At 45.5% G+C, this 24816-nt stretch overlaps 1 protein-coding gene across 5 annotated transcripts in view; it reads right to left on the bottom strand.

The window, feature by feature from the left end:
- The window catches only part of Fam107b (family with sequence similarity 107 member B), a 200585-nt gene that overhangs the window by 9024 nt on the left and 166745 nt on the right, over positions 1-24816 (bottom strand). For 3 of the 5 annotated variants that reach the window (XM_055593864.1, XM_055593868.1, XM_055593867.1), the window contains one exon: positions 2355-2538. In XM_055593864.1, the coding sequence (XP_055449839.1) occupies positions 2355-2538 (184 nt within the window). Of the gene's footprint in view, positions 1-2354; positions 2539-4578; positions 4687-21159; positions 21246-24816 lie in introns of those variants that run through there. The other 2 variants (XM_055593866.1, XM_055593865.1) reach the window with 2 other exon arrangements.

Here is a 24816-nt window from a genome sequence, read left to right as displayed (position 1 = left end):
AGATAGATAGATAGATAGATAGATAGATAGATAGATAGATAGATAGAAGATGCTGCTGGGCAGCTGCTGCAGTGACACATGCCTTTAATCGCAGCACTTGAAAAGCAGAAGCAGGTTGGCATCTGTGGTCTCTTAGAGGCTGCAAACCATTTGTCCAGGCTCTTCTGGCTTTTAGAGTCTCTGTTGAGAAGTTAGGTATAATTCTGATAGGTCTGCCTTTTTATGCCTTTTTCCCTTGCAGCTTTTAACATTCCTTCCTTTTCTATAGATTTAGTGTTTCCATTATGATGTGGCGGGAGGATTTTCTTTTCTGCTCCAATCTAATTGGTGTTCTGTATGCTTCTCGTATGGAGGCTCCTGGGAGTCTATGGGGATTACCCTAGCTGAGACTCCTAGCAGCAGGAGATATAGAGCCAGAAGTTGCCACCTCCTGTAGCCAGGTGGGACTTCCAGTGAAGGGAGGGGACATCAATCCACCCATAAAACCTTTGATATCCAAGCTTCGTCTCACCTACCAGAAGTGCAGGGATAAAGATAGAATAGAGATTGAGGAAATGGCCAACTAATGACTGGCCCAACTTGAGACCCACCCTGTGGAAGAGACAGACAACCCCTGACACTATTAATGATACTCTGCTATGCTTACAGACAGGAGCTTAGCATAATAACGGTCTTTTGAGAGGCTTTATCCAGCAGCTGATGGAAACAAATGCCAGACCCACAGACAAACAATAGGCCGACCTTGGGGACTTTTGTGGGAGAGTGTGAAGAAGGATTGAGGGAGCCAGAGTGGTCAAGGACACCACACGAAGACCTACAGAGTAAATCAACCTGGGCCAATGGGGGCAGACAGAGACCATGCACAGGATGGACCTAGGCCCCCTACACAAATGTAGCAGATGTGCAGCTTGGTCATCATGTGGGTCCCCTAACAATGGGACCTGTCTCTGTCTCTGTTGCCTGCCTCTGGGTCCCTTTCCCATAGCTGGGGATTGCCTTGTCTGGCTTCAGTGAGAGAGGCAGCGCTTAGTCCTGCTCTGACTTGAGGTGCCAGAGTGGGTTGGTACCTCTTGGGGGCCTCCCCTTTTCAGAGAAGAAGAAGAAGGAAGAATGGGGGTGAGGAGGACATGAAGGTGGGACTGGGAGGAGAGGGGGGGGGGTCTAGAATCAGCCTGTAAAGTGATAGATAGATAGATAGATAGATAGATAGATAGATAGATAGATAGATAGATAGATAGATAGATAGATAGGAAAAAAAGAAAAGAAAAGCAGAGGCCAGCAGATCTCTATAAGTTTGAGCCTTATAGAGCCTTATCCACAGAGAGTTCCAGGACAAGCAGGGCTATAAAGAGAAACCCTCTCTTGAACTCCATCCCCAAAATCCTGGTCACAGTAGCAAACTTCTGTAACCCAATACTGGCAGGTGGAGACAGAGGGATCCTGGGAGCTTGCTGGCCAGCCAGTCTCGCCAACCAGAAAGCTCCAGATTCAGTGAAACACCTGTCTAAAACAAAATAAGGTGGAAAAACCTGAGAAAAGACAACCTCATCTTTCCACATGCCTTCACACACACTACACATAAAACACAATGAATAAGCAAGCAAACAGCAGCGGGCCCAGCCCCAGACTCCAGAGAAACTCATGACAGAGGTGGGAGTAGCAAACAGACTGCAAGAGAAGACAGAATATTTTGCATCCCTCTAAAAATTCAACAGAAAGATGATAAAATTTAAAACACTATATAAAGAAACCAAGAAAGACACAGGAAGAATAGTATTGTCTGTTAAGTCTAATAAGGTTCTAGAAACTTCCCTCTGCAACTAGGAAACACTAGCACAAGTAGGACTTAAAAGTGGATTCCTACACTTGCCCAAATGTCAGAGATTTAAAATTAACAACTAGTATTTCTCTTCTGCTTAGGACACGCTCTTCTACCTTCAACTCAAGACTCTTCCACCCAAGTAGTAAAATATGCATGAGTGGGCTCAGCAAGTGCAGGCACTGGCTGCCAAGCTCTATGACCCGAGTTCAATTCCCAGAACCCACTTGGTGGAAGGAGAGAACTGATTTCTCCACATTGTCCTCCACATGCATGAGCACAAACACAAGCAAAATAAATAGAAGTGCTCCTTAAAAGCTGTGTGCATTTGAAAAGGGATAGTGTGAAGGCCTGCCCGTGTCAGCCACACCCGTAAGAGCCTCATGGAGCGACAGCCTGGCTCCAGAATGCTTGTTAACGGTATGCCTTCAATATGGCAGACAAGCAAAATCCCTTGAAGCCTTCGTAAACTCAAAATAAAACCTGGTTACCTTAAAAATTCCTGAAGGAAAATGATGCTCAAAAAAATGCATACCTTTTTTGATTCATAAGAAGCTCTCTGTGGAGGTCTTGATGGTTTCGGGATATTTTGACAGGATTGATTAGCTTCTGGGGCCTAATTAGTTCAGGATTGTCATCATTTATATAGTCTGGCTCAGCCATGATGTTTCTCGGAATGAGACAGGAGTCTTTGGGGTCAGTATCCTCTAGCAGGCCGTCTGAAACACAAAAAGAAGGCACATTTATTTGCAGCCTTTTCTGTCAGCACTTCTTTCACTGATGCTCAGGCCCCAAGAGCTGTGCCTGGCCTGTCACACTAGGACATGCTGTCCTCCGGTGTCTACTTCAGGGACATGAGTGATTAATTCTCCCAAGGACCAGAAAGCAACGGGGAAAGAGAGGAGCCCTCTGACCTGACTGCAGTCAATGCCAATCACACTCTGATTCCAGTCACATAGGACACTTCCTGTCACCACATCTCAAAGGCAACCTCACAAGAGACCCTTGGGTAGCAGCTCTTTCCTCAGTCTCAGCAAATGAATCCACACTACCTGTGGAAGCCTGAGGCTGCATGGAGACAAAACTTCTAGCACTCACTTGGATAACAGATGGCCTGTCTCCCACCATCAACTCATCTATTCTCAGGGCTAGAACTGGGGGGCAGGAGTGGGGCAAGGAAAAAAGATCTTATAGCAAGACCCCTTTGTGGGGTGATACAGAGAACAGGTTTCTACAGTATAGAAGAGCAATGTGCTGACATATATGGGCAGAGTTATTTAATCCTTCTGGCCTCAGACTTCCTTCCCCCCCATCCCACTCTCTTGACTCCAGTATAAGTACCCCCTTCAGTGAGCAAGGCAACTGTCTCTTTCTTAGACACCTGTAAGTAACCAGAGCCATGTAAGACATGTAGCAGAGGCTTGTGAGTATGAGTACCATTTCATGATAGTAGGAAAATCCCACTGGGGTCTAGAGCAAGGAGATGAAGGACTGACTGCACAGCAGAAGGCAGGCAAGGCTGGTGCCAATGAGTGAGTGCCATGCATGCCAAGACCCATTCCTGGGTGCTGACCCCATCCCTGCCCCCTGCCCTCAGAATGAGCCAGATGCATATTTTGTAATAATTAACAGGAAATTTGTACTTGCCAGTCCCAGGTTCAGTGACTTTGATTTTCAAACTCAAAATCAGATAAAGGCCTGACTACAACAGAGTAGTCCAACCTTCCCGTCTCTAGAGAGCCCACGGTTACAATTACTAACTCTGGTTACTTCCTCGTTTACTAGATGATGCTGTGATCAGAGAACAGGGGAATGTGTAGGAGGAAGAGCCACACCCCAGCACTGCACTGCCACCTTCCTGGTAAACACACACTGCCACCGTCCTGGTATACACACGACAAGGCACATCTGGACACAGGGTGACCATAGGTTTCTGTCCATTCTCTGCAAGGGCGAGGATCACCTCTTCTCTAGTTCTGTTTGCAGTCCTTCTAGGTACATGGAAGATGCTGAATTAATATTAGCTATATAAAACCTGCTCTCAGAAGAATGAGAAGGGTTCCTCTGTGAACAAGCTCTTAGTTCAATGCTAGAGCATTTACTGCTGCCCATGGAGGCCACTCACCTCAGCAGTCATGGGAAGGGTGGGGCCAAGTGGAGCTGGAGGGAAGTGAGAAAGTATCTATGCCACAGGCTCTATAATAGACACTGGAGAAAAAACAAACGTATGCAGCGACGATCAAAGCAGAGTGAGTTTCAGTTATATCAGTGATGAATCCCTGAAATGTCACCAACAGTGCTAGATACAAAGCAAAGTGATCGCCAGCAACCACCAGTGTCTGAGGAATGGCATGTGCAGAGGGAGAGCGACGCCTGACTCCAGCAGCAACACTAGGAATAAGAGACTCAGAATCTTCACCAACAATCAGAGAAACAAAATTTCAATATTATGCTGGTGCTTATACTGCTGGTGACATAAAGCTTATAACAAATTGCAGGTCTACTAATCTCAAAACCTAGGTTTGCCAAACTGCTTAACATGAAAATAAACACGTTAAACACCCAAAGAATAAGTCAACTAAAATACAAAAGTAGCTGCACTGTTTTAATATTTGAGGTAACATTGCATGTAATCTTAAGGCTCAAAGCTCCCAAATGAGGAAAACATAGAAGAGAACCCACACATCTCCTACACGCTGTTAATAGTGACGTTTTAACTGAGAACTCCTGCAACCTTAAACCGAAAGAGAGACACAGACCTTGCACATAGCGAGGGAGGGAGCCCGTCACAGCCAGCATGATTTCAGCACCAGCGCTCCTGGGCAAAAGCTGTCCTTTGCTTGAAATCTCAAATGCACAAGGCACAGTTCCACAGTCCTGACTGTCTAAAAGAGCACAGAGCTTATTCTAGTTAATCAGTAGACAAAGAAGGCCGCTTACTTCCATAAAAGGACCTGCTTCTCTACCACAAGCCATGACATCCATTCAACGCAGGAGTGACTCCAAAGGTCAAAGTTACATATGGAGGATGGTTGGGAACAGACTGGAGGCAGGCAAGGGAAGATTGGGCTAGCTGTCAACTCCAGGTGAGAGGATGCTGCGGCTCAAGTGGGTGGACAGCATACGTGTTAATAACTTCTCTTTTAGATTCTGGCTTCGTGGCAGGCCTCCTCCCCCACAGGAACAGGGGGATGACACCGATGCATGTAGGTGGGGGTCTCCTATTGGACAAGACCCTAGAGCAGTGCTGTTGGAGCTGCATGAGTTCTGATCTAAGCACAGAGCAAATACTGCCTTTCACTTTCTCTGTCTTGGAGTAGGGGAGTGGGCACAGAAGGCCCACAGCCCAAGTCCCATGCGCAGACTCCGAGCCTTCTGCAGCCCAGGGAGAAGGCATGCGCACTGCACCTCCTGCTAACTACAGTAAAGGAGTACGGGAAAAGAATAGCTTCTCCCTGCACCCTGTGTGGCGGGCGGCTAGTGCAGGAAGCCCTGGCTTTCCACTCTGGACCCACAACACAAAGAAGAGCAGCAGCCATCACTGTGGCTTTCCTACCAAACGCTCTTTCCTCAGCCAGCCATCTTCTCACTGTCACTCAAGCCTGACAACAGAATCCTGATCATATGGCAATGTGTCCTTCTCACAGAGCCCACGCTCTGACTGGACTGGCACAGACACTATGTTGTGCACCTTCATGCTCCTCAGCCTTGGCCTTTGCTGCTCCCTGGAGCAGGCATGACAGTCCTGTTCTATTCATCTACCGATCCTCACACCAAACCAAATTTCTCTCAGATGCAGATAAGTGTCAAGTCTTCCAGGAAGCTTTTCCTAATTTCCTGACTGCAATTAAACTCTGGCCTCCAACAACTATAGAATCATCTCCCTTTTTCAGTAGGCATCAATTTCAGAAATAGCTACATGTAACTTTTCATCCCTTTATTGCAATGACTGTATCTCTTTCCACTCTCCAGGCACCTTGAATTTGTTCTAAGGAGATTAAAAGAAGTAAGCAGAAATTGTGGTACATTTACACAATGGAATACTACTCAAAAATAAAAAACATGAAATTTGCAGGCAAATGGTGGGATCTAGAAAAGATCATCCAGAAGCAGAAAGACACAGATGGTATATACTCATTTTAAGTGGATATTAGACATATGATATAGGATAAACATACTAAAATCTGTACACCTAAAGAAGCTAAGCAAGAAGGAGGGCCCTTGGTAAGATAATCAATCCTCACTCAGAAAGGCAAATGGGATGGACATTGGAAGAAGGAGAAAACAAGAAACAGGACAGGAGCCTACCACAGAGGGCCTCTGAAACACTCTACCCAATAGGGTATCAAAGCAGATGCTGAGACTCATAGCCAAACTTTGGGCAGAGTACATGGAATCTTATGAAAGAAGAGGGAGTTAGAAAGACCTAGAGGGGTCTAGACCTAGAAGCTCTACAAGGAGAGCAACAGAACCAAAAATCTGGGGTGTTTTCTTAGACTGATTCTCCAACCCAGGACCATGCATGGAGATAACCTAGAACCCCTGCACAGATGTAGCCATGGCAGCTCAGTATCCATGTGGGTATCCTAGTTAGGGAAACAGGGACTGTCTCTGACATGAACTCAGTGGCTGGTTCTTTGATCACCACCCCCTGATGGGGGAGCAGCTTTACTAGGCCACAGAGGAAGACAATGCAGCCCGTCCTGATGAGACCTGATAGGCTAGGGTCAGATGGAAGGGGAGGAGGACCTCCCCCAACAGTAGACTTGGAGAGGGGCATGGGAGGAGATGAGGGAGGGAGGGTGGGATTGGGAGCAAATGAGAGAGGGAGCTACAGCTGGGACACAAAGTGAACAAATAATATAAAATTGAAATTAAAAAAATTATATGAAAAGGTGTATTTAAAAACCAAAACCAAAACAAACAAAAAAGAATTAAGCAAGTCAGAGGTTAGCTACCAGTAGAGGGAGCCCCTGAGCTACATGACTTCTCTGGCCTTCTGGAACTGTGCTCAAAGTGTGTTGGGGGATTGGGGAAGGGGGAGCAGGGTGTTCTTCACTGAGCATTAAACAACCAAGCAGGCTGAAGTAAACAAGTGATAGAAAAGTCTAGAAGTAAAAGAGTTATTCTCTTTACTTATTTACAAGAAGAGATATATGAACTATCTCTTCTTGAAATTAACACAAAATTCTGGCAAGATTCTGGCAAATGCTAGCAACTCGGAGAAATGGAAAATGCTTAAGACTGTAGGCTGGCAAATTCTGGCCTGGGTCAGCCTGAAAACCGGAAGGTGCTTCCTGGATCCAAAGCAGTCTCTTCCCTCTGACCCCAGATTCCCAGACAGACAGGAAAATAAGTTAGTGCAAGACTCGCTCCCCAGTGGCACTGGCCTCGTCTGCCAATGTCTTGAATAGCCTGGCCTTGAGGTAAACCTAAAATCTCAGTCTTGGATGAGGAGCCATCCTCTGATACCCAAAGGCATTTGACAAATGACTGGAGGACCCAAACCAGCTTCGAGAAAGCCTGGAAAAGGCTCCCCTCCGGGGTTATCTGTGTAAACAACAGCAGTGTTACTTTTTCATATTCTGCCAAGCTCTACAACTGTTTCAGGAGACCCCAGTGCTCCCAAGAGGCCCATTTAAAACGACAATGAAATCCCGACCAGTTTGCTCCTAATATGTTGCTGTCCAAACACCACACAATGACGTTCTTGGGAAAATGTCCAAACTCGTTTTCTCATGTGTTTTTTTTTCAGCCCCACCCCCCACAAAATATATTTTTAAACAAGGCACATACTTTATATTTAGAAGATGGTAAAAGAGGAAAGCACAATAAAGGAAAGAAAGAAATACCAGAAGTCAGAGCACATACCAACAGCGGCGATAAACTGGACCAGTGTCAGAGCCAACCAGGTAGTGATGGTACAAAAACACCTGGGCATATAATTCTATGTACACAAAGGTCAAACAACTCCTTGTTGTCTGATATCAGGGTGATGTAATCTTAGGAGTCGGTGGTGAAAACAAGACATAAGGCAAGGAGGGGGGATTCTGGAGTATGATGTTCCATGTGCTAATTGGCTACCCAAGGTATTTATTCACTCTGAAGATTCATCAAATGGCACTTTCTGGTGCATGCCCTTCTCAGGCATAATAAACACTAAACACAGCTTATATAACACTGCTATTAATACCATCAACTAAAAACCACTTTATTGTTACTATGCTATTAGAATTTGGCCTTGCATCTCGTTACGTAGGCATAGTAGTCTAACCTTAATAGCCTAACATGGAGGCATGTTAATACCCCAGTGCATCTTGGAACACTTTTATTCTGCCTCCAGCCCAATTCCTGTCTATCAACTTTCCATAATGTTCCACTGAATATCACATAAAACATGTGAAACAGGTCTACCCATGTATGCATACACTAGTAAAGAGCTGTCTTGAGGACCAGAAGTCCTGGATAGGCCCTTGCTTAGGTCATTCACCAGTTATGTGAGTTTGTTTAAATGGCTTACCCTGCATCTCAACTTTCTTAAGTGGAAATCAGAGCTATTTTCTAACAGCTGTGGGCTTTTCTAAGAATGAGACATATTGAGAACCCATCACTACCCAACAGTGCCATCCATGCCTCAACATACCAATCTACCTCTCCACTAATGAGAGTGTTAGCAAAATAGATGACCATATTCTAGAAGGCTGATATAGAAATAGAAAGTTAATATAGATGAACCCAATCTTGGCCTTTGTTCATTTTTTTCCAATTTTGACACAGAAGTATGAAAGGAGGGAGATGGAAAGAGAGAAAGCAGAGAAAGAAAAACTCTAATAGGGTAGGCACTGGGTGGATCCCATGCCTGTCGAGGCCTAGAAAACTCTGAGAATCCCCCCAATCTCCTTGATTCTGTCTGATCTCTAACACTGAGTGGCCTTCTCTATCATTAGGCTTTTTGGTAATCCACTGTGCATGAATACATCTCCTGAGCATAGCCCAATGACATAAATATGAAAGGTCTTACAGAAAAACTACACCCACTCCACGTTTGCAATTTATTTAATCTCCCACATATCTTAAGGAATACAAATTAACCACCAGTTGGTGGAACTGCAAACACACTGAAACAGAAACAAGGGGAGATCAATGCAACCCTATGCAAAAGGCATAAGCAGATAACCAATGAGCTCTTGGCTACTGTAATAGTTTACATGTCTGCATTCCATGCTGCTAACATCAGACCAAGAGTTTATGAGGCCTATGTGTTTAAGATTGAGTTTTGGTGTTATTGTGGCTTTACAAGACCATTTAACCACAAGTTGTTCAAGTATGCACAGTGGCTACAGGAGGGAGAATGATAGAAGCAGAGACTCAGAAAGCCAGCGTGACAGTACGGTACCCCAGACCCCACTGTGGCTTCATCAGAAGAAAGTGATGCTGCCAATTACTATGCAAAAGTTTGGGTTGCTTTCCATGGAGACTAGCAGAGAATACTAGTGTCTTCCCTCTACCTTCCAGCTATTCAACATCTGACATTGCCAAACACAGGCTCTGTCTAAACTTGGCCAACTACATGAGCAAAGCCAAAGTAAAAGATAGCAACTACTCGACAAGCCAGGTTAGAGAGGAAGTTGGATACTCAGACAATTTTAGAAAATTCTGAAGACAAAATGCAAAGAAACAAGGGGGAAAAAAACGACAGCAGTGTTAGGCTGGGGTGTGGCTCAGAGGCAGGAAGAAGCCTTTGGTACCATGAGCAGGACCACAAAAAAATAAACACATAAAAACTACCCAGATGCCAGGCTATGAGAGATAATGTTTAGGAGGTGACTCAGATCCTTCAAGGGCAAAGTTTAGAGCACCCTGATAAGACTATAATATACTCTAACTCTTTGAGGTATGCAGGAAAGTGGGAGAAAAGGTTCTGAGGCCCTGGAAAACAGCAGCACACCTATGCAGGAGCTGAGCAAGGTGACCAGACAGCTAGACCATACGCAGAGGTGAAAACACACAGCACCGTGTAATGACGACATCAAGCAGAGGCAAAGACCCGCAGCCTGCTTAGTACCATCTGAGGCTCAAAAGCACAGATGGGTAATCCACCCCAGGAATTCATTAGATATTAATCCAGCACATGGCTGAGTCTGCGGACTCCAGAGAAATATCACTCAGGGAAGAGCCTTAGCTTGCAAGCATCCTGTCCTGGCTGGTTTTGTGTCGACCTGACACAAGCTAGTCATTAGAGAGGAAGGAGCCTGAGCTGAGGAAATGCCTCCATGAGATCCAGCTGTAAGGCATTTTCTCAATTAGTGACCATTGGGGGAGGGCTTTGTAGGTGGTGGTCCTGGGTTCTGTAAGAAAGCAGGCTGAGCAAGCCATGGGGAGCAAACCAATAAGCAGCACCCCTCAATGGTCTCTGCATCAGCGCCAGATGTTTCAGGTTCCTGACCTGCTTGAGTTTCCATCCAAACTTCCTTCAATCATGCACAAAGTGTAAGGCAAATAAACCCTTTTCTCCCCAAACTTGCTCTTTGGTCATGGTGTTTTGTCACAGCACTAGACACCCGGACTAACTTACACACATCCCCCCTTCCCAATTGTCTACTAAGGACTGGTTGCGCCCTTGGCCAATCAGATATTCTTTCAGATGAAAGATCTCGTGCTCATGGCCCTCAAGGTCCATCAATGAAGAGTGTGATCCAAAAAAATTCATTACTAAAGACAATGAAATGTCCTTCCGGCACTCAGAAACATCGCACAAGTACTAGTTCCCATCCCTGTCATATCAAGAAACTCTCAGAAGCCTCCGGCTCCCCAGGAGAAAGATTCTCCTCAGCCTGCTCTCCATTTGAAGCTGCTGTCCATCTGCTGCATTTGAAAGCTAGTCTTCGGGGTCTGCAGCAAAGCTTTTTCTTGCTGCATGGCCCTCAGTGGCAACCATGTCCAAGAACAGGTCTACAACCTTACACCCTACCCCCACAATTGCATCTGCAAACTCTCCCTTCATGCTGCTGCAATATGAGCAATTTCTAACTTAAGCCTGAAGGCCCGAGGGACCATTGTCATCTTTCCTAGCTTGACTCTAAAATTCCAACTGTGGGCTCCAGCATCCATCTTTGGACCAACTGTCCAGCCAAATCTCATTCATTCTTTATTTAAGCAGTACTAGACACCACCCAGATTGAGGAGTGATGGGTCAGCCAGATCTTCCAGGCCTCAGCCTCCGAGCTGAACTCACTGCAGCAGTCATCCTGCCAAACCTAGGCCAAGGCTGTCGTCTACCACCATCCATGCCAGTCTCTCCTTGGTAGAAGCCACCCTGTCTTCCCCCAACTTCCTGATTTCACACCTGTCTCAGACAGGGTCCTCTCAAAGTCACCATGCAGAACCAATCCATCCTGGATTTCTCTCCATCAATGTACTTGTAAACTGTCCTCTTACCACTGCCTGAAGCCTAGCTTCTCCTTCACCTCTCATCCCAAGGCTTGCAATCAGCTTCTCTCTAGGCTCCATCTCTCCTGACTATCCTTTCTTCTCTTAGATAAACCCAGTATGCTAATTTAGTCAGATCAAAAGTTTACAAGCAAAGCACCACTGTCACCCTCAGGAGAGAGAGCGCACAACTGCCTGGCCCACCCAAGTTTTCCATAGTCAGGTCCTCAGTCATCCTTCTGGACTTCTGGTTCAGCAATCTCCCACCAACAGTTCACACCAACCCATACACACACACACACACACACACACACCAGAAGCTGAGAACCAAGAAAGGCAGATCACCACAAGCTTTGAGTGAATCCCTTCTCTGATTTGATCTCGGGTGCTTGGCACAAATTCTAGACAAGCTCTACTTGCTCTACAGCTGTACAGGAAAACCGGTGTTCACTTTTCCCAAGAAACAGCTTCTGCTTTGTCTTAGGACAGCTCACTAAAGTCCTCACTAAAGGTCCATACACAGCATTGGGCTGGAGAGTGGATCAACAGAAAAGAAACGTGCTGCCAAGCCTGAGGACCTCGGTTCAATCCCCAAGATTGATATGAGGAAAGGACAGTGTCAACCTCCTCCCCCTGTCTTCTGACCGCCACAGGTGTGCTGTGACATCCATTTATCAGTATGTACAAGCCACCAACAAGGTTTTGACCACCAAAAGATAAGTCAGCTTTGTGTCAGGTGTGGAATAAATATTAAAACACCAGTTCGTATAAATGTTTCCCTGAAATAATTAGTAGTTCGTTAATATGCAGCACATTAATCTAAACAAACCTCCAAGCAACTGAAAGGCTGTCTAATTAATGATCTTGTTAATAATTGATGATCCTATACTCACAGGCCTTAAAAATTGCTTCAGACTGATAAATTATACCTATCACATCACATCTGAGAGATGGCTAGCATGCACTTTAGACTGAAGAGTTAGTTTCCTTGCCTGCTGCAGAAAGCGCTTTGAAGAAGTCTGAAGTTCAAGGACCCATTTGGTTCCACTAGTCTAACAGCGTCACCCAGTGGTAAAAGGCAAAGGGTGTATTCAGAGCAGCTGGCACTCTCCAAAAGAAAGTGCTGACGCTTGTCCCATGACTACACAGAAAAGAAAATACTGTCTTTTTCATTTTTAATTGCAATAAGGAAACTGGCAAGTAAATTCTAAAACACAAACAGAAGAGAGCCATTCTTTGTCCAAGGTTACTCAGGAGCATTAGTGAACCCACAGAGGAGGAAGGGCACCTCTGAGCTCGTCCTCTCCGGGAGAGGCTCAGCAGTGAGGCCCTGTGAGCAGCAGCAATGGAGGCTAGCCCATTGCCCCTGGCACAGCCATGCTGGCTCTCATGATGCATTAAGTGGGAGAAAAATGGCAAACTAATGTGCCCTTTATTTTGAGTGCATCTGTGCACAGGTTAGCTCAGCACAGAGATCTGTAGTGTCTAAACCCCAAAGCAGCAGCAGCAGCAGCACAGACAATTCTGTCCAACACAACCAGAATCAGAATTTCTCGGATATGTCAGAAAATCTGCATTTCCATCAAGAGTGCTGTGTGCCTCACAACCTTTGAAGGACAGTAAATGAAATCCTTGTGTAGATGGGGACACGGAGGCCCAGCGCAGCTTGGGATCAGCCAACCAAGTTAGTGAGTAACAGTATCACATAGCTCACTGCACTAACAGCGCCTCTCTCTGTAACCAGCGACTGGAAGCCTGCTCTGTGCTCTTGGCCCTAAATGGGGAGCGTGGGGCACCTCAGGTATTATTTCATCACCTAGGTTGTAGCACTCATTAAGAAGTTACTGATGTCCACTAGTGCTGGTCTCCCCATTGATGAATGTCCAGATGAGTGCTCCCATCAGCACCTTTGAGGACTACACAGAGGTATAGAAACTACTGCACATTATTAAATCCCAGCCCATATCACCAGCAATTTACATACCAAATACACAGGTAAAGGCACCTGCCACCATGCCCTCACCACGTAGCCAGCCCAGAACCACTGTCCACAAGCCTCAAGGTCTACCGAATTTAAAGTTATGCAAATTTTAATCAATTTATTTTGACTCTTCTGGTTTCTGCATTATTCTTTCATCTGAACATTAATGCAATGCTTAAATATTTACCATGCCACTCTGTATTCATGGAAGACAAGAGGGAAAGGGAATCACAACTCATCCTGATGCTTCAGGCTCCTCATTAATGAGGCTGGCACTTCTGTCGCACACCCTGGTCACTGCTTTCAGGAAAGTACCCGGGGAATGGACTGGGAAAAGGGCAGACTGAGGCCTGATCAATCCTGAGCAGAAGGAAGCTACACAGACCAGAAGAAACTTCCTGCTGAACCTGCTTTGAAAGCGTCAAACACTCCTGTTTTTAAGAGCTGAATAATAATGCAGAGAATTCACGACCCAGCACAGCCAACCAAAGGAATTCAAAAGGAGGCTTGACCTTCAAATGACCTAATGGCTAAACCTCAGCAGAGTTTCTGTTCTGCTTGCCTCTTGTTACAGAGGAGGAAACTGAGGCCCAGAGAGGCCGAGGTCAGCCTTGAGCTCACACTTCACTTTATCATACTGCCTCACTCACTTCAATTGCTCTCTCAAGTTTTCCAAATCAATTTTAAGACTGTACAAAGTCATAGCGTGAGCCTCCCACCTTTTCTCCCTTAAAGTTGACTACAGTGTTCAAAAAACAGAACTCTCTTAGGTCCCGTCACTTGAGAAAATCCATCTCTGCATTATATCTCATCCTCCTGAAACCTGGGTTTTCAAAAGCACCAGCATTCAGGACAGAATGTACATAATACATTTTTAAAAAGGAAGGAAAAAAAATCAGCCCCATGACACCCAGAGAAGGAAGAAACAGCTTCAGTGACACTTGACCCCAGTACATCATCAGAACATGAGGACACAAGCCACACTTCCATTTCCTCACTGACACAGGTGAAGTCTCATCTCCACGTCCTACATAAACAACATGAAGACGCTCTTGTTCATCAGATGCAGCCCAGGCGGAGCTCAGGTCCCAAGTGGCTCCTTCAGATCCCAAATCAGAACAGGACAGCCCTGTCCTTCCAGGACAACCAGGTTCTTCTAGCCAGGCAGGCTGTGCTGAAGAGAGCTCAGTGAGGTCGCTCCTCCAGAAGTTCATACATGTTGCTGGGGGCTTTGGCGAATGGTGCTCCACACACTTTAAGCCCAGTAAATTGTGAGTAAGATGGTAGGGTAGAAAGCCTTAAATGAAAGGTCTGGAACCTAAGCTCAAGCTGCCACCTCTGCTATCTGTGTCCTTCCTGGCAAAACAACAGCCATTTATTCTACCACATTCAACTTTTCATCTCAACCACAGTGTGGATCAAACCATTCAACATCCAAAGGCTCATTTTTCATAATTATCAAGAAGAAGCCTGCATGCCAGAAACAATGGTTGCAATTACATGCTTTTCTGGATGTATTAAAATGTTTCACAGTTGTGAAAATATACAGCAACTGTAGCTGATTTCTGTGTCCACAATGAGAAATTAATGTGGAGACTGGATATCTTTGTCCGCATCTTTGAAGGATGCTTGTCTCTAACTAAACCCTCGGGAACAGCTATTTACCAGCTCAGCTACATCTAATTAAAGTCTGTTTTCCCACTTAGCTCTCTTCAGGCTACCTCATGGGCTTTTCTGTGAACAACAATTTGCCACTCTGTTACAGAGGACACCAGAAGCAAGGTAGGAGGAATAAACCAGAGCTAGCAGCGAGACCAGAACAGAAGGCTTGCCAGCATACTTAATCATTATCATGTCCCTCTCCTAAGCATGAGCCATGAGGCAGGCCCTAAAAATGTGGAGGTGAACAAGACATGGTCCCCATTGTCTAGAAGCTCACATCAACACGCAGAAGAAACTTGATGTGAGACCACAGTGTGAACCCCACAGGTGGGACATATATCAAGGCTTAGAAACAAGATCCTAAGATAGTGGCTCCTGTCAGAAGATTTCCCTTGTAGACTCTACCAGCAAGAGGTCCTGGCTGCCAACAACACGCCTACAAGGAGCTGCAGCCAAAGGAGCTTCTTTTTAGCCCACACTATAATGCTGACCTTAAGTCAAGGCTGCCACAGAGTTCACAGATAACTTGGGTTCTCCTCAATGTCAACCTGCTTCCACCGCTCCCTGCAGACAGAGCAAGAAGGGAAGGAAAAGCAGAGAAAACCCACACTGGCTCTTGACCTGCAAGGCGGCATTTCTCAGAAGCCCCTGGGAGAGGTTGGGGTTGTTTGTTTGTTTGTTTGTTTGTTTGTTTGTTTCAATGTCCAGAACAGTGTTAACGTGACCAACTTATAGTAGGAAGCCAGGGGACATTCGAATCCAGCATATCAGCTGCGAAAAGGAGCCGGCAATGGCTGTCAGGTAGAGAATTAGCCCAGCCACCATATACAGTTATGGACTGTGTTCCCCCAAAATTCAAAATAGCTAAGTCTACAATCCACCCTCAAAGTGCTAGTATCTGAAGTTGAGTTCTTTGGAGGGCAAGTTGTTTTAAAGGAAGCCATGAGTCTTATGACAGGATTAGTGTCCTCATGAGAGCTGTAGGGGTGGTTTGGTGGTTAAGAGCTCTACGTACTGTTCTTGCAGAGAACCTGGTTCAGTTCTTACCACACGGGCAGGTAGGTAGTTCACAACCACCTGTAACACAAACCTAAAGGGGCCGAGGGTCCTCTGATCTAGGGGGACACTTGCGCTCTCATACAGATACCCACACACAGACACATAATTAAAAACAAAGCATTCTTTTAAAAAGAAAGATCAGAGCTCGCTCTAGGTCCCTGCCACCTCACATCACACCCCAACATGAGAGGACACAGAAAGAAGACTATGCCATAGAGACAGCCCTCACCAGGAGCCCACACAGCTTGGGTCTTAATATCAGCCTTCCAGAGCTGAAGACTAGAAACCCCTGTGGGCAAGCCACCCAGTCTGTGATATTTCATGCTGGTGGTGCTGGACAAGCCAACACATACTAAAGCCCCCTGTCTTCACAGGCATGATGGCCTCCTGGCAAAAAAGCCTCCTGGGCTTCCTCTCCCACCCCCTTCCCTCCACTTAGCTCTGGCCTCATCTCCAAAGCTGAAATGGAAATGGGAGCAATGTACGTCTTCTAAGAATGTACAGCCACGGCACCCACGGCAAAAGGTAATAGGTAAGAAGGACAGGAAGGTTCTAATGGAAACCTCTTGGGCCTCAGCTTTACTGTCTGTGGAAACACCCCTTTTTACCGGAAGGAGGTTTGGCAGACACTCAAATGTAAACACATTAGCAGTCAGTGTGGGCACAGGAACACAACTCTAACTTTCTCGGCATGAACTCTGCACGCTAATTCAACTCCCTCTGGAGGTTTGTCTTCCTAGGACACCAGGGCTTTCCATTTTCTCACAGGCTGCCTTGAGGAGCCACAGGACAAACAAATACAAGAGCACCTCCCATAAACACAGCCCCACACGGCCCAGCCCAGAAGCTAGTCCACACTCAGAGGAGCCACTTAGGCCATGGGCTGTCTGTCCACAGATTAGCACACGAAACTTCCTGAAGCAGAATGAGAAAAATGGCAGCTGCCTTCCTGGTAAACAAGGAGCACAGAACTATGAGAGCCTGGAAACAAGCTGGCCACATTTAAATCGCCAGACCTCAGGTCCCATCATGTCTTCAAAGCATAATGACCTTTGCCCCTAGGGGAATCAGAACGATGCTGCTCCCTGTTCTATAAAACACTCCAGCACTGGGTTCTGGCTCAATGGCAGAATATTGCCTAAAATACTTAAAGACCCACAGTCTATCCCCAAAACTGGAGGGGGGGGGGATTCAAAATTCAGATTGAGAAATGGCTCTGTGAGTAAAACTGCTTGCCATGTAAGCCTAAGAACATGAGTTCAGATCCCCAGAACCAACATAAATACTTTCTCCAAAAAGGCCACACTTAATCTTTAGGGTTTCAAAAACCCAAGCCAGGCGCCGTGTTTCTCTCCTCCTCCTCTCCTCTCTTTTCTCCCTTTCCTCACCCCTTCAGCTCAAGATGTAGAACCCTGAGCGACTTCTGCAGAACCATGTCTGCCTGTGTACTAGCATGCACTTCACCGTGATGATAACAGACTAACTTCTGAAAGCAAGCCCACAATTAAATTCTTTCTTTTGTAAGAGTTGCCTTGGCCATGGTTCTATTTTCACAGCAACAGAACCATAACTAAGACACGTCTCTTCCTCCACCCTCACACCCAGTTATGGGAGAACACCACGCTCCCACCACTGAGACTGTGGCCCACACTCATTACAGGGTTTTAAGACTCTGGGCCCAGGAACCAGCATATCCCCATCAGCTTGCTCACTCCAGCAACTCATGGCACAGCAATCAATCTGTGACTGTCTTACAAACCTGCTGCCAAATACCAACTAAGTCCGAATGTGCTATCCTTAAATAAACCCTTTTGACAGCAACAATGATCAAGAGTGGATCGCTGTCTAGCGCTTCATCTGAGGCTGCACCTCATACCCTTCCTCGTGAAACGGAAAATCCACTGCCCTTCCGGCAGCCACCCAAGTTGCGCATGTTTCCACTTCTTTTGTGGCCACAGGATCCATTACCCAATAACTCAGCATCCAGAAGCTTCCTCTCGGCTCTGACTTCTCTCACAGTTCTCGTCGCAAGAGGCAGAGCTTACTTTTAACAGAGCCTGCTTTTAAATTTCCACACAGAGAGACTACTGGTGACTAAGTAAATAAAGACACAAATAAATGACACATTAGCACAGTCACAACACAAACTTGTCCTTTCCTACAGTTGGCTAAAGAGGAACTCATGCATTGCTTCCGGATGAGCAGTTATAAAATAATTAACAAAGGGTGCATGCATCATGACAGCTAGCTATTTCCCTTGTGGAAAAAAAAAAAAAAACTAATCTGAAAAACTGAAAAAAAGATTCTACCTTCTTAAAGAAAGCAAGTACTGAAAGTAAAACGTAGCAAAAAGGTCAGGAAAGAAATTGAGACAATTCTTTTAAAAGTTTTTTTTAAGGCAAAACCTGGAAATAAATTCTCCACTCTGGTTTACAATCTTATAAAGATCACACTGAATAATATTCCAAGTACTTGAGAAAACAACATTAAAACTCAGTTGTAGTTAGAAAATACCTAAACACAAGAATGCATGTAACATGTTAAGAAACTCCTCCAGAGCCTGGTGGACACTTGCCTAGCTACATAAGGCCAGACGGTCTATCCTCAGTACCACAAAGAAAAGGGAAGAATGGGGCAAGAGGGAAATCATAAGCTGACAGCCAGCCTGGACTATATAGCAAGACTCTGTCTTAAGAAAAAGAGAAACAAGCAACAAATAAACAAGCAAACCACCTTGATTTTCCTAGTTTCATCTATGAATGCTTAGTATTGAAGTAATAACCTTATTATTATTTACAAAATACTGCAGTTCTGTGGGAGGAGAGACCTATTGCCACTGCAAGAAACTGTTGTGCTTATTAAGGATATGTTGTCACAAATGTTTTTTGTGTTTTTTTAATCTATGTCATTTCCCAGTTTAACCCTCTGACTTGTCAGTTCCAATAACAGTTCTCATTTCCACCTTTACCACAGTCTCCCAAGGCCCCAGAGACTTCTTGGTAGATGGGACACTAGTTTCTCCTATTTCACCCCTGCAGAATTAGCCTGCCTTCTCTTCCTGTCCACGTCTGCCACGAGTGCACGTGCGTAACCCCCCCCCAAACACACACACACCCCTTCTAAGACACCTGCCTTTTGGGACACACAGCTTGGTTCCTATCATGAAGGATTTGGAACCCTTATATCTAGTGCAGAGAAAAGAAAAATGACAACCTTAAGAGAAAAGAGAATACACTTTAATTTGAAAACCAAAGCATGAGCGGTCATATCCTGCATGTGGGATGCTGCATGTGACAATGGCTCAGCTGATTACGGCTCACAATGCACTGAAAGATTTTAGTCGGAAACAGAAAGAAGGAGGGAGGACACTGCAAAGCAATGCCATTGTAGCACCGTGTTCTTACATTCTAAACTGAGTTCACACTGAGCCCCCTCAGTCAGCAATGGAAAAAAGCTAAGGAGGACGTAGTTATTAGCATTTCCTCCCCCCCCCCCAGCATACTTAGACAAACCCTAAAGTACTTGGGTAAACCTACAATATCCTAGATGAGTGGCTTTCAAAGGTTTCTGTGTATAAACCATTTAAACAGTGGCACAGGCAGACCCCACAATATGAAGTCAAGGTGCCAGAAGCTCTTACCAGCTATGTATGTGTCCTGACGCATCCATCACTTCACCTTTCCTAAAGCTCACTGCGGCCTACTAAACTGATTCCATGACCAAGCCGACACTCAGAAGATCCTGTCCCACTTCACTTAGCTAAACATGAAGTGAAGAGCCAGGCTCGGAGGCAAATGCCTGCACTCCCACACTGGAGAAGTGGAAAGAGGAAGATCCAGGGTTTAAAGTATGACTTCACTACACAGCACATCACACACACTCGCACACACACACACACACCCTCAAGCAAATTCATAAGTAAAAAAATAATTTTAAAAGAAATTGCATTATTAGTTGAGTCATCCTAGATTTTAAAAACTCTTAAAAGTTCATTTTCAGCATTTGATTTATTTGTAAATAAACCTCTGACAGTGCTTTTGGAAAGCATCTTAATAAATGGAACCAAAACAACAACAAAAACTTTCTCAGCTAGTCTGCTCTCCATCTTCCATCATGGTGGGAGGAGGCACATACCACTGTGAACAAACATAATTCCCGAGATAATCTTTCTTACTCCCTCTCTTATGTACACACAGATAAAGGGATCTGTGATTACTCTGCTAGACAGGATTGTTTGAAGGTTGCATAGTGGAGCTGGTGGCCACTGGATCAGAAACACTACAGCCGAGCACTTGCCATTCGGAAGAGATGACGCTCAGCAAACAGCAGCTCCACTGGAAGTTTCCATGTGCCTACAGCTGAGCAAAGAGCTGCCAAATGATCCTGCGCAGCATTTCTGTTGTTTGTTTCTATAAGACAGGCTCACATGTAGCCAGCATGTGCCCCTCCAACTCACTCTTCAGGCTAGGCTGCCCTGGAACAAAGGTAATCCTGTCCCAGCTTCCCCAGTGCTGGAATGACAGGGGAGGGCCACTGTGCCCAGTACTTAATACCTGCTTAATGCCAAAACAGTAACTCTGCATGCATAAGGCTGTCTGTGGCGCTAGGGATGGAACCCAGGGTGGTGAGTACACTAGGCAAAAGCTCTACACGAGCAACATTTCCAGTCCATTTATGTAACCTAAACACAAAACAAACAAACAAACAAAAAAACATCAAATTCCACTAAGGCATAGTCAGCAAGGGGCAAAGAAGTTCCCCACATGGACAAGTGCATAAAACGGATGGTATGGGAGAAGGTGAATGCTGATCTGTTTCCTTGCTGACAGAAAGAAATGGAGTCACGATAATAGCAAATAATAAATGGGCTGGGGGTGTACCTCATGGGTACAGTTCTTACCCACCATGCACAAGGCCCTGGATTTGATCTCTACCACCACATACCGAAACCAGCAAGAAGTTTTAGGATCTGAAAAAGTCAGCCCAGCTGCATCATGGATCAGCTTAACCACACAGCTAAAACAATGACTAAACAGTGGTGTGCACAGTGCACGTGACCCGGTTGGGCAGTACCAGGGCTGAGCTGGGCTCTGAGGAGCAGAACCTTCAACCCCAAGCCCCTGTGGTGGACAAAGGGAGAGCCAGCCCCCCAGCCCAGGCTCCTTCCCAAACCCTCATGGTGTCCCACTGCCCTCAGAGCTTTCCTTACCTTCACCTCTCAGCCGCGCACGAACTGCCATCTCTAGCCTGTCCTCTGAGCTTTGTCACCATACACACACAGGCTTGTCACTTCTACCCAGGGAAGCCGGCTCTGCCTGTTCCGGAATCAGCAGTTGGCTTCTTCTCTATCTTTTTTCCTTCTACCCTCCCACTGCCCCACCCCTCAAGCATACCTCCCCCATGAATTCCTTCCATGGGCCTTGGGAAAGAGGGCCTATTTCATCAGGTGCAAGTAATATAATCCTCACCATTGGTATATTTACTAAAGGAAGGGAGGTGAGTTATCTAACATCTGTCAAACAGGCAAAGTTGTCAGGCTGAATTCAAAGCCGAGATGATGACAACAGAAAGCTGTAAAGTCTGGGACACCAACCAGGTATGGAGTGCCCTGGAACAGTCCTTGGCCGTAAGCATACTTACGCAACAATGCCTTTGGCACAGTCAGCAAGAGGGCAGGGAGGAGATGAAGGCGAATTCTGCTGGTACGAAATGGACTGGGCCAGTTGTGGCTTGGGGAATCTGGCAGAAATTAATAGGGGCAAGGCCTCAAATATGCCAGGAATTCTGCCCAGAGCAGTAAACAATCTCGGTGTGGTGTAAGACTGAATGAGCTTGGGTTTGGGAAAGACGAAAAACCAGTAGTAGCTAGTAAGTTCCGATAGGACTTTTCCAATCAGGGTTACATTCTCTCTTGCCTGTCTATATACAGTTAGCCAATAGTCTCCACTCCTTTACCAAGAAGTGGGCAAAGAGGGACACTTGACTACTGAATGGAAACAGGCTAAGTGCATACATCAGTGTTAACTAAGTGGATGACGGGCACCTTCCTACGGAAAACAACCCTATACAGATGACTTTAAGAATGACATTGTTGGTCGTAGGACGCAGAAAAATCAGTCTTGGACTGGCCAGGAAACTCTCCCTGTCGGCTAGGTCTCACAGTGCTGCGCAGGCTGCCGGGCAGAAGGCATCCATGGCCTTACCTAGTTGCTGGACCCGGCATGTTACAATATCAACCCTCCAAGCAAGGAGTGTCCACTGGTCAACTGTGGCAAGACTCTATGGAGATATAAACTGCTCCTTTACTGGATTTGAAGCCTGCACCACAGGAGGAAATTCATGCCTGGTACAGTAAATATGGTCAAAACCTATAGCTAGGGAAGTCCCAGGCCCAAGAGAAGAATCTACTGTGTGCTGCTCTCTATCTTAGTCAGAGAAACTTATTACAGTGGGCAGTCATTCGTGTAAATAAATGAATTTTAACTCTTGTCATAGCAATAGTGCACATACCTGCACAGATCAGCATCAAACCATAAAGCTCTCTGCTTTCTATTTTACATACACCATTAACTATTACTCAAAAAAATCCATTCCCCCACCACACACAAGTATTAAGAAATCTCTACTTTCTCAAAACAGGGAGGATTATAACCTAGGGTAATAATCTTCATTTGGAAAAATGTACCCACAGCCTAAATGGACAGACTAAATTTCCAAACATTCAGAAGATAGAACACTGTTACTATAAATCTATTTAATAATTTAAAGAAATGTTTGGTTTTATCTTAAAGGAAATATTAGGAAACAAGACAAGACCAGATTAAGCAATAAAATCTAACAAAAATAGATTTACTGATGATGATTCTGTTATTTTAATTAAGTACTAACATTGTGAACTTGGAATTATACTCCCACAGACATAAGACTTTAATTATAAATCATAAAATAAATGGAATATCTGAAACTAGCATTTTTAATATAAAATTTAAGTATTTTAACTTTTGTTTTTGTGAAACTTAACATTTTTACTTCCGCCTTTAATTTGGCTTTATCTTACCTCACTCTTAGCTTTTAATATAAATTATATTTCTATTCCATTAGGAAAAAATGAACTTTGTTTTACTCCTAAAATGTTCACTGCAAGGATAAAAAGATTCAACTCACAGACCTGGAAAAGTCAGACATTACGTGTTTCCATATTTCCTCATTACATCTGCTCCCTAACTACTGTCCTTACGCTTAACTCAGCTTCACCACCTCATCCAACAGCTCAAGTCCCAGTATCAGAAACATCAGGCACAGGTCAGCTGTCACCCCTTCGACCCTGTGCCCTGAAAAGGTGACCTACCCTTACATGCACATGCACATGCACACACACACACACACACACACACACACACACGGCCACATGAACACAAGCAGTGTGCACATATGCAAGCAGGTACCTAACTAATTGCATTGCTGAACCAGGTGATCCAATTAGACTATGTGTAACATCTTTCAGAGCACAGACTTTCCCTCTCCAGGAAAGGGAAAGAAGAGAAGTCTGGTTTTCAGCCATCTATAGCACAAAGGTGCCTGTCAGCTAAGAATCCACAGAAAGGCTATGCCTGTCATGCAGCCCCACACCAGTGCTGGGCCTCTCAGAACTGAGAAGGGACCAGGAACCTAAGAAGGCAGAGACGATTTCTAGGTGCCATAGACTACTTCATTCCTTTCTGAAGAATCTGTCACACATACACACAAATAGACACAGGGACACACAGACACACACATAGATACACAGACACAGGGACATACAAACACTCACGCCCCTCGAGCACAAGAGCACTTTAATGGTTAACTTAGGTGTATATGTAAAGGGTCCTTCCTATTGTTAGAACCAAATACTTTGATGGCCACTGATTTGATAACAGTAATTTACAAGGTTACCCAAGTGACTACTTCCCAGTGCACAAAAGACCTAGAAGTGCTGATTACTGAGTTCCTGGATTGGTCCAGGGTTGGCTGGGTTGAAGTGGAATTGTACCAGTCAGCACCCAGCCTGCCAGAATCACCCCAGGGCTCCCTGTCCTCCTCTGCCACAGCCCCGACCCAGTGACAGTCCTGCTCTGGACACCACCAAGTGTGTCCACTCTCAGCTCCTCTCCCTGCTATGCTTCTCACACAGGAGATGGGGGAACCATCGGGCTATGCCTGGCTTCCCAGTACAGTCTTCACTGGAACTGCAGGGTAAGAACACAGCCACCTGTGCTGCCGAGATACCCTAGTCCCAACAGCTCTGTGTAAACGAACCAACAAAAGGAAGCGTTCACACTTTCCTATAGCAAGAACTGGCTTTCTTCCACGTCTGTCAGGGCTCTCCTCAGTAGGTCCTCCAAGCAAAACCCACCACTCCCTGCCCAACCTGGCCAGCCTGCTCCTCTCTCTTCATGGCTTCATTTTGTTTCCTTGCCCCTCTGCCAACTTCAGAACTCCACCAAAGTCCGCTTGTACACCTAGCACCCCTGACCTAGAATGTGGCCTCCCAGGGCCTCCCCACCCCAAGTCTCTTCCACCATGACTCATCCTCACCCTTTAATTTCTACACAGCCTCGCCCTCCTACTCAGCAATCACAGATTCTCCCGTCTGTCCATCTCTGTGCTCCCCTTTCCCTCTCTCCTAATCTGTGACTGTTCTAACTGCTGGACACCTGTTACCTGACAGTGGTATGACAACACAGGCCACCTCTAACTTATACACTCATGTATCTCCAAGGCAGAGCATAAATGTTTATCATCTGTTTTTGCTGTGTGTGTGTGTGTGTGTGTGTGTGTGTTGTGTGTGTGTGTGTGTGTGTGTGTGTGTGTGTGTGTGTGTGTGTGT

The sequence above is a fragment of the Psammomys obesus genome, unplaced genomic scaffold (assembly GCF_907164565.1).
Source record: "Psammomys obesus unplaced genomic scaffold, mPsaObe1.curated_primary_1811, whole genome shotgun sequence".
Lineage (NCBI taxonomy): Eukaryota > Metazoa > Chordata > Mammalia > Rodentia > Muridae > Psammomys > Psammomys obesus.
This window is presented reverse-complemented; position numbering and strand designations above follow the sequence as displayed.